The following is an 11,137-nucleotide window of genomic DNA, read 5'->3' as shown; positions in this document are numbered from 1 at the left end:
ACTCTTCAAATCCTTTAACAGGATGCGTTGTTTTCATATCACATGTACATGCATACTTGATCTTGTTTTGAATGTCAGGCACTCTTGAGCAGCTGTTGTGAGGTTAAAATAAGCTTTTTCTGGTACACTAAGAGACATGCAACTATGTTCAGTGAATATCATTGCATAGGTTTGGGTGTCAGGATCTCTCAGTTAAACAGCAGGCAAGCCAATGTGTCTCCTTGTTGAACCTATTTGCCTAAATTTTTGTCTGAAACATTTATCATCCAGCATCATATTTACTAGCTTTATAATCTTAGGTGGAATCCTAAGTTGATGAAAAGCATCATAAAACCACAGCCTCTTATGCTATCATAAGTAGATTCAAAATCTACAAACAGATAATGCGTTGTCAGATGCCTTTTCCAAAATCATCCTGAGGCTGAGATATGTTCAGTTGTTGATTTGTCTATCCGAAACCCTGTTTGATTGGAATAGTATCATGATTAACTAATTTATGGTGCATTTCAACTCGAGCCCTAATAGAACTCTTTACACTCATACTTTCTGAGATAGTTTTTCACACCAATATTTTTTTCCATACAAGTTGATTATTAATTTTTTATTATATTATTTGGTGAAATATAATTAATCTGAGTTATTTTCATCCCTTATAAACATTGTGGAATATAACTTAAAAATGAATCATATCCTAATATAAATTCAGTACTTCAGTCATGGACATAGCCAGAAGGGGGCAGGAGAGAGCAGCTTGCTCCCCTTAGCAGTGAAAAAAATTATTAATTTAAAAAAAAATATATTTTTTTTAAACCAATACTAATTGTAATAATTAATAAAGCACTGTAACAATTATGTATAAAGTTCTTAAAATTTTGGTTTCATTCTCCTATTCCGAGCTGAAATGTCACAACCTGATTGTCTATGGCTTCTCCCCCCCTAATTTGAGCCATAAATATTTTATTGAGTTCTATTGGGGCTCAATATGAAGTTAATTAAATCCACAATAAAGTTGTTTATAATAGTTATTTTCCCAAGTTTAGTGGTTTTCATGATACTATCAAAAGATTTCTCGTAATTAAAAAAAAAAACATTGGTTTTGGAGAAATATATCTTTTAGGAATTAGCATAAAGAACCCTATTAGGTCTCAAATAGAAGCTTCTTAAACGGATTATAAAGTAGTTTTATAATGTTTCAGCTACTTATAATTACTTAAGGAGTAATTTATTTATTCAATCTTTTGGATAAATTCTTCATATAAAATTCTAGACCTTCCACATGGCCTCTTACCAGTGGATTAAACTTCCATCGCCAGCTTTTTTTTTTCTGGGTTGGATTTTAATAATAATAATAATAATACTTTAATTATTCTGGGACGAGTCTCTTTAGAATAATACAGAGATAATACTTTAGATACTTAAACAAAAATACAAAGAAATATAAATAGTCATTGTAAAAAATAATTATAAGTTACTTTCTCACTTTTATCAGTTGAACAATAAAAAAGAGAAAAGAAAATGATGTAAAAATGATTAAGAATAATATAATAGTTTACATACACATTTAAAATTATTTTGATTTACAATTTTATGGGGTCTGAAAGGATAAGAAATGATTGAACAGGCGGGATTTAAAGGTAGGGAGAGTATTGGAGCTACGGACGTTGGAAGGAATGGAGTTCCTTAAGGATGAGGCTCAGATAATGAACGATCTATCAAAAGCACCGGTTTGGTGGGCCTTTGAGTATAAATCTGAAGACTGGGAACGAATAGAGGATTTGAATTGAAGGAGCTCGAAGATGTATGAAGGACGGCGGGATTGGATAACTTGGAAGATGAAGGATGCCAGGAAATACTTACGATGGTAGGAAGGGTAAAACCACTTTAACTCTGCATAAAAACGGAAAACAGAGGCATCCCAAAGATGAATCGTACACAGCAATTTATCAAACATTTTAATTTTGCCTCGAGATCCCTAGAGACGCCCCCATATACCGTACAGCAATAGTCAAAGTGGGGAAATATTAAAGAAGTGACTAGGAGCCTACGAGTTTCAAATGGAAATAGGTGGTGGATAACAAACAAACAAACAAATAACAAGGGCTTAATGAAGTTTAGAATTAAAATTCCTTGATTAAAATTGAAGATTATCTACTGATTACAAATTTATGTAATTAAAAATTATTTAAAAATTAATTAATCAGAGCTTCCCAATCTTTTTCGGTTTGCGGCTCCCTAAATAATTGGATTTTTTCCAAGTGCCCTTAATACATTAGATTTTTTTTCCAAATTGTTTACTTTCTTGTAAAATTGGAAAACTTTCCTTTTTAAAAGCGATTACCCATTTAACGGTGAAAAATTAAAAACAGATACTATTTATTTAGAGACTCAATAACCACCATTTGATTAGGTTAGTTGAAAAATAAATTAAACACGAATTTTAAATTCACAATCAATTTATTGAACGTTCATTGAAAATTGGAAATTCCAAGGAAATAGCCAAATTGTTTAATTTAATATTTTGCGGCGCCCTGGTGCACACTTTGGGAACCACTGCTTTAAATGATTTCTATTAACTTTAATGTTTTTGAAATCCACTTATAACACTATGGAAAACTTCAAATCATTATTAGAGGTAAAAATAAATTAATTTTTCAATTGATAAACGACAGATTAATCACAACTTTTTTGAAGAATAATGGAAAATTCCATAAATAAGCTTTAAATATCTTAAATAACTCTTAAAATAGAGAGATTTCTATAAAGATCTATAAGCACTGTCTTATTTTATGATTTTATTATAAGATTATATAGGTAATTTTGATATTACATATTTCTCATTTATTCTATGAGTTTGACAGTTCATGCATGATTGGGGTATTGCTAAGGGAAGATAAATGAAAATATTTTTCAAGTAAAACTTTAATAGCAATTTTCAACAACTCATTCTACAAACATAATCCCTTAATTAATCACTATTTTTATGTTTAAATTAAAGGTTGTACAGTCACATACTTATTTACAACAGAATTTTCTTCTAAATAAATTTAAAATCTTTAAAACTTTGTAAAACAAATTTACAAATGTTTACCATTATGTAATATCACAGTAATTGTTTGACATGGTTAGCGAATTGTCTTCTTTAATTCTCATGTTTCTTTCTTAATATTTTTCATATTATTTTAATTTTAAATAAATGTCAGTGTTTTGTCACGTAGTTAGTTTTGTTTCTTCCTAGGTTTATAAGTTGGTAGGAAAGGTATGTGTTTTGCAATTCGGCATCTGAAAAAAATTCCACAATTTTAAATAAAAAGAAAATAGAAATAAAATTATAAAAACAAGATAAATGAATTTTTTATAGTGTTATTTTACTTAATAAAAAAACTCTTGATTTATCTACAATTTTTCATGCCATTTTATTATGTGACACATGGATCTATATTTTTCATTAATCTACCAAAAGAAAAATTACATTGAGCGAATTTCTTTTGAAAATATGTTTGGTGGTATGCTATGTAATGATAAAGTATGTGCGAATAAACTCAAAACTATGAATTAGTAATTAGCATTGATCAATGTATCATTCATGAACAATTGTTATTTTATGATAGAAAATAAAATAATAAGCAGAAAATAAATGAAGATCATGAGAAATTGATTTTTTAACTAATGCAAAATTTATGAAAAATAGAGATTCTTTTTTTTTTTTAAATTGTTTCTACAATTTGGTTTCATCCATGCTGTTTTTTCCCCCTTAGGTTCTATTTTTTATACATAGCAGTAAAAAAGTAAAAATATAGTCGATTGTATTACATTATATTTATGATATAAAGATACCTTCTTATCAGAGACATGCCGATTGGAAAGTCATAAGTACTGGATTCTGTGGCATCATCTTCATTGTGATCTAATTCCATTTGTTTTTTCCAAGCAATTAGGCCTCTTTCCTCAGGTGTCCCTAAAAGTAATAAATTTTTTTATGGTAAAATGAAATTAATTAAAGATGGTATGGAAATTTTAGTTGTTTGTTAATCTTTTATATAAATTTCATATTTTATTATTAATAATTTTTTACACTCGTATTTTTGATTTATTAAATTTAGTTCTCCTCCATTCCCTTCTTCTAGTCACATTTATTGTCCTGTATTTATTTTTAAGTAAGGTGACAGCCCGGTATAGAGGCCATGCCTTGAATGAGTTTATAGGGTGTGACTTCAAAGTTTTAAGTAAATCAGTAAATCAGTGATAATTTACTCTCTAGAACAAACAAGCATGTGGATACCAATGTTTGTTACTTTCTTTGTTTACTAATCATTTGTAGGTATTTTGGATTTGCGGAAGGTGGCAAATGTGTAAGTCCCGCTTAATGGCATGTAAATAAAGAAAGTAAACAAACATCGGTATCCACACATATGGCATCCAGGAAAGCAAACATTGTGGCATCGAAATTGTGTCGTGTTTTACCTTCTATTTAAACTAATTGCATTAAAAAAATAAACAAAATGAAGATATTAGCTGAAAGAAAATATTAACAAGCAAGAAATGTAGGAAATAATTATAAAAATTCATGGAAATATTCCTAGGTAACTTATAAATTCAACTATTGTTCTAGAATGTTTATCAGATATCTGTTAATTTAATTATTAACATATAATGCATAAACAAATAATGCCTTTATAAGTATAAATTACTGTTATTTAATACCACTAAAGTTATTTGACAAGATTTGAAACAATGTATTAACTCCCAATATAACATTTTAAAATGTGCCTGCCAATTAAAATGTACCAACCAATCCAAAAAACCCATCCACACAATTACATATATGAGAATTTGCCATAGTTTGGTAAATGATTCGCAGCACCTAACTTACTCATGTTTATATTACAAGCGGCTTCCATGATGGAGATGCCTTCTTCAATCACATTTCTTTCAGGTAAATACAGCAATACCAAAGTAAAAGCAATGCTGCCACAACTGATATAGCACACCACACAATCCACCATGATGTAGTCTCAAATCCATCACGTCAAGAATGGAGTTGATGACTATAATAGCAGCCCTGGGCCTCCTCTCTGTACTGCTCAGGGATATAACTTGACATGAGGCCAAACTCCGTGACCAAGTTCCCAGGGCAGCTCGGTTCCTGGACAACCAGGACATCATAGCATTGTGCGAGAGCTTTGAGCTCATCCGCCACAAGATGCCAACAGCCCATGTTGAGCTGGAGGATGGTGAGTTTATTCATAAAAGGTCGATTTCACCACTTCTAGTGCTCACTTTAAGTGCACATGGGACTCTAGTTTCCCAATTTGTGTTTCCTTTGGCTTAAGGGTGTATTTTCCCGCATGCAATTAATACAGTTCGGGGCAGCCTGGGGCTTTTTTATTGGGCACTCTTTTAATAGATGGACTTGCTGCATACCATAACATACCACAGCCTCCTTACATGTGGCCCCTGGGTTTCCCCTCACCGAGGCAGTTTGTTCAGCGAGGTGATCTTTAAACGTCATTGACCACTAGCCTTCGTCAACACTTCCGATTTCTAATAGTTGGAACCTTACCATAGGGTGCACTTAAAGCACCCAGTTCTTAGTAAAGCCATTCCTAGCCACAGGGGAGAAAAGCGGCCAAAGATCATCGTTTATTAATCGAGTGGGGACTAATGATGAATATGACTGATAAGTTATTCTTCCCCATAAAAATCTAACTAGATCCCCCTCACCTCAATCATAGGTTTCCTCCTGGCTTAGCTTGTAGTCCTCTGTCTGCGAAATTCTTGCCACCCAATGACTTTGTTGAGAACTGTCATTCAAATGAACCAAGAGAGCATAACCCGAATTGGTCACATGGACAATTGACGCTTTCACACTGTTTTCTGTTGAGAACAGTAATCCATTCATGATATCAACTGTGGTCTTGCTGGCCCCACTGATAGTGACGTGATTTGGCTTTGGACTTTGGGTAGGCTTGGATTTAACAATCTCTGCCATGGTCTTAGGTTTTATTTGTACCGCCGAATCATTCAGTGGAACCTGCCCGCTTATTGGTTCTATCCTGTTAGATGCAGTTAATTTTTTTTTAGCCTTCTTATTTATATTACTTTTGACCTCAGTGAAAGTCACTGGATCAGATAAAATATCACTGTTGCCTGTAGGTGCTGCTTCTTTTATTCCCCTCCTACAACCACAAGTCGTCATTTAGGTATTGAGAGCCCCTCCATGAGTTTAGCCACAGCTTCTCAACAACAGTCTGGTTAATCATGGAATTAACACTTGGAGAAAGGAGTCTCTCTTTTACAGCCCTTTGGACAAAGGTAGAAATACTTTCATATTTCTCCTGATATTCTTTTATTTTCTCATGCTTGGTTTCAATTACATCAAGTAGATACTGAATCTTACTATTGATATAATTCTGGACCTTGGTACTAACGTTCCTATCAGTATTTTTAATATAAATTCGCAGGTTCTCCTCAATTAATTTTGCTTTCTGGAGATCGGAATTACATCTAACCTCTTAAGATACTGCAGAAACATCGCCCTGAGAACTTTTCCTAGCCTGTTTAGCGCTAGGCCTCAAAAACTTTGAAGATCTTTCTTCTTTAGCTTCTTTCGCCTCCATCTCTTGGAAGACATGACCATCTAGCCTAACCTCAGTCATTTTCTGAAATGAGCTTAGAAAACACTGCACTGATTAAGTTTACTGATTCTTATCAATTAATCTGTAATTTTCCAAAAATTAATTGGAATAGACTCCAATTTATATCAAAATATAAAATGCTTAACTCAGTGTCCTTTTTCACTCACTAATTATAAAAGTTCGCCATAGTCCATCCTCACAGGCTTAAAACTTTAATTGTTTAAACTAATCCTACCTGTCCAACAGTTCTATTTACACTATGTACAATAAAAATAACAAGAAAACATAGCCAACTAGAAGGAAAAACAAAATTATAATACGGACACAATTTAAACCTTCAATACTACTTGAATGAAGGGAATAAGTGCCTTTCTAGCTTGTGTGAGGTACTCTGACCTCAAAATCCAATTAATAACTGATATAGACCTAGATGTCAAAGGGGTTATGTAAACTTCAAAACATAACAAGCTCCAAGAAAACAAATTTGAACCATGTTTTATTTACTTACTAAATTTACTATTTGTAACATAATCCATAATCCCTTCATCCACTTATCTCTTCAATTTTAGTCCTCAATATTATTAAAATTTGCCTAGGTAAATAAATAGAGTAATATACCTGGTATAATGTTATCTAAAAGGCATCCTGAAACTCCTCCTATAAGAATACTGGTGCTTAATAAAACAGTTAAAATACTATCTGCGATCTCTGATCCAGTTTGTATTGCGTTGTGGTTGGCTTTCATCCATTGAGAAAGTACCTGTTAGATTTACTACTTTAGTGTAATCCATTTAAAGAATATTTCTATTTTTATGTTTTTGAAATATCAAATTTTATGAACATTTTTTGGTACTTACTAATGAGAAAAACATTGAAAATCCAATAATGTATAAATTTCTGGATGAATTCAGTTGGACGTATTGTAACGCAGACAAACCTAAATAAATAAAAATCAGCAAGTTCATACATGTTTATTAGCAATCACAACGTTATTATAATCATTACATTATGTAATAGCATATAGTATAAAGATTAATACTTTACCGAAGGCAGTTATCATCCCAAACATTACGCAGAATATACCACCCACCACCGGTTGTGGTATGATAATGAACACAGCTCCAAACTTGTTAATTACTCCTTGGAGTAACATAAGAATACAGGCGAACTGGATCACACGGCGGCTTCCAACCTAGAAGAATGTTATTGGAGTGACAACTAAACTTAGGTACCTTTAGCTATTATCCAGGTTCAAAACAGTATGTTAAAAATATTATTCAATACTAAACTGGTACAGAATCTGAAGGACTTATGAACCATTACTAAATGCACTGATGAATACTTCTTTTTACAGGGACTTTTATTCCAGAACAATCTACGCTCTCAAACTAATACTAGACGTACATATCTCCGGAGAGTATCGTATTAAAATTATCAATACTTCCGATACTGGTATCCTTTCAAAAGTATCAGGATGCTTGCAGCAGGGGGGTGCCATAACTCAACTCTCCTTCTTGGCAAAAGTGACGCTAAGGGGTGGGGATTAGGACACGCCCCTTGAAGGCAACTTCACGTTGACCTTATTATCGATTTCGCACAATAATGTAATTATCTGTAAAATCGTTCATTTAATCGCAAATGTGAAGAGAATAGAAGGTGTAGTAAATGTTATTTCCAATAATTTGGTGTATCTATAATGAAATTCAGCTAAACCGTTATCGAGAAATTCGTGCTCCTTTCTCTGTTCAGTTCAAACTCATTTCAATGTAAATATTAAGGATACCGAATTATATTTACTGTTCTAAAAAAGTAAGGAGTCAATATAAAATTGAATTAACTTGGTAAAATTTTCAATTAATGTTTTATAGGAACAGTTAAAAAAAATTAATTAATTCCTTTTAAGGAAAATAAATATAAAGTTTATACAAATAAATTATTGTTTACGATCTAATGGATAAAAACTGTTTATTAAAAAAAGTAAAAACAGTAAACATATTTTTTTAGAATATTTAATGTTTACTACAAAGTAACTGGGAATTAATAGTAATTCAAAAAAGCAGTACCAACAACAAAATGAGATCACGCTTTGAGTTATTCTATTTTTTTTTTAATCCTCGTACCTTGTGTTTTCTGGCATACGAGGTATGGCAGCATCTCACAACGGTCAACTATGGCATAATGGATGTCATGCCTACAAAAGGAATAGACTCCGTCTTCTTGCGTTAAACGTCCTGGAAGCGTTCCCTCTCCATTATACTAATTCTTCTTAGGCTTGCAGCCGACTAAAGGCCTCATATTACTGGGGTATTTATTATTTAATTTGGTAGCAGCGTGGTAACGTGCCAGTCTACCAACCCGAAAGTTACGAGATCGAGTCCCCGGCCGGCCCTACCCTGGATTTTTTCAAGCATATAAATATGCAATATTCACTCACAACCTTCCCCGGGCATTTGTGAGGGCCGTAAGTCAATGGATGACACTCACAAAAATAGGCGTGGGAGTGACGAACCTACCCTATGAAAACCTCGTCATGAGACGCGTGATGTATTTCCTACATACATCGCGCGAGGCCTTGGACCTCTATGGTCTGTCGCGCCAATAATAATAGTACTACTAATAATAATAACCGCTTTAAGACCGCCAGAAATGCTTTTCCGTTTTAAGTTTAGACTCAAATGTAGCACTATCCCTCAGTTCATACCAAATTTTGAAAAAAAAATCGTTCTGAATTTTCTTTTTAGGAGGTTGATTATATTAATTTTTTAAATTGTTGAGGTGAAGAAAAATTCCAATTAGAATATAAACTATTCTATATTTTATATTTGTACAACGTTTTGGGATATTATCCTATAGTCATGTACTATTTCATCCTAAAATTGGAACAAATAAATTATTGAATGGAAAATGGATTGAAATTAGCTACATCAATAAGGAGGTAAAAAAAAGCATATCAGGCATATTGATGTCCAAATAGGTAGTGTCTAATATTGAGCATTGGTTTATGCAACAGGGATAGATGAATGCACCAATAGTGAATGACGTTGTGATTTAAAAAAGTGTTATACTATATGTGTCTAAAAGACAAGATTTCAAAATGGAAATAGATAAAAATGTCAAATATGAGGTAAATATGATTACAAGAATTTTAAATGTATACATATAACATATAGATAAAAATTGTTGATAAGAGTAATTTGTTTGTTGCAATTTTAGGATACAATAATACATGAGTATTTGATAATATCCCGAAACGTTTATACAAGTACAAAGTGTAGAATTGTTTATACTATAATTGAAAGTTTTCTTCACCACAACAATTTAAAAAAAAAAAAAATCGTTATTTGGTTTATGACTGTTTACAGTTTTCGACTGTTCACGGTTTACTATGTACAGTATACTATTTGAAAGAATTGATAAGTTTAGGTCTTCATTCAATCAAAATTGTATGCTGTTCAATTTCTTATGCATTAACGTAATGCGTTTCCGTGTTAAGTGTGATAGAACCTATTTTTAAAACATTTGCAGATATGTTCTATGATCTGAATTCTGTGCATGGGGCTCCAGTACTATAATATGAGAATTTGTCCCCGTTACCGATAAGTAGTTGATACATTAAAGTATCACAAGTATAATATGTCATCTAATATATTTTTGAGATTGAAAGTATCCAATTTGGAACCGTTGTCACGTTAATTTAATTTTGGTTATATTATTTTATCCCGGTATACTATGTGTTCAATGTAAATTAAATGTGACGTTTGTATGAGAAGAAGATGGTCGGGAGTGCTGTCAGTAATAATACAGAACTAAGTGAGACTTATTTATTTTTGCCTGCCTGAATTTCAGTTCTTCATTAGGGCGACCCTATTAGTACAAGAGGCCAAAAGGAGAAAAAATGCAGTTATTTTACCCCAAATTTTGATTGCTTAATTAAATTTTAAGAGTAAATTTGCTAAAATGTAACCCCTAATAGAGCTATTTACGTTCTATAGTTTTCTAGATATGGATTTTAAAAAGCAGCATTTCATAAAAATGATGTATAGAACGTACTGAAATATCTGTAGTTAGTTCATTTATTTTGAGAAATCTATATATCTCGAACTATGTGACGTACATATGTCTATTAGCACTCAAATTAAAGCTAGTTTAATGAGCTATTAACTAGTTTATAACGTTTATTTTCGTAGGAGTAGTAGTTTTAATGAAATTTGCTAAAATAAATTGATTTATAGTTGTTCGGGTTTAATTAATTAAAATACCCGATAGCCCAAAGCTCTCAAAAACAAGGCTTAACTAAACACAAACGTGTTTTTTTTTGTTGATTGACCGCACCCCCAACAAACGTGTTTGTTTGTTTGGTTGTTTAGTGGCGCCAAACTTCATTGGTCATCAACGCCATTTATATTTTATTTAATTTTGCTAATATTCGTTAAATTTTATTTATTTTTTGATTTGATTATTTTATTTATTTTTTTTTATTTATTATTTTTTTTATTTATTTT

At 31.9% G+C, this 11,137-nt stretch overlaps 1 protein-coding gene across 1 annotated transcript in view; it reads right to left on the bottom strand.

Moving 5' to 3' along the window:
• Positions 1 to 2,915: 2,915 nt before the first annotated feature.
• Positions 2,916 to 11,137, bottom strand: part of LOC106685600 (solute carrier family 23 member 1) — a 73,059-nt gene continuing 64,837 nt past the window's right edge. Inside the window, exons 10-14 of the mRNA XM_014428380.2 lie at positions 7,680 to 7,827; positions 7,493 to 7,572; positions 7,254 to 7,395; positions 3,835 to 3,955; positions 2,916 to 3,279 (exon numbers count right to left, since the gene is read on the bottom strand). Coding sequence (XP_014283866.1) covers positions 3,216 to 3,279; positions 3,835 to 3,955; positions 7,254 to 7,395; positions 7,493 to 7,572; positions 7,680 to 7,827 — 555 coding nt within the window. The 3' untranslated portion in view covers positions 2,916 to 3,215. The remainder of the gene's footprint in view (positions 3,280 to 3,834; positions 3,956 to 7,253; positions 7,396 to 7,492; positions 7,573 to 7,679; positions 7,828 to 11,137) is intronic.

The sequence above is a fragment of the Halyomorpha halys genome, unplaced genomic scaffold (assembly GCF_000696795.3).
Source record: "Halyomorpha halys isolate HHAL.00 unplaced genomic scaffold, Hhal_1.1 Scaffold715.1, whole genome shotgun sequence".
NCBI lineage: Eukaryota > Metazoa > Arthropoda > Insecta > Hemiptera > Pentatomidae > Halyomorpha > Halyomorpha halys.
This window is presented reverse-complemented; position numbering and strand designations above follow the sequence as displayed.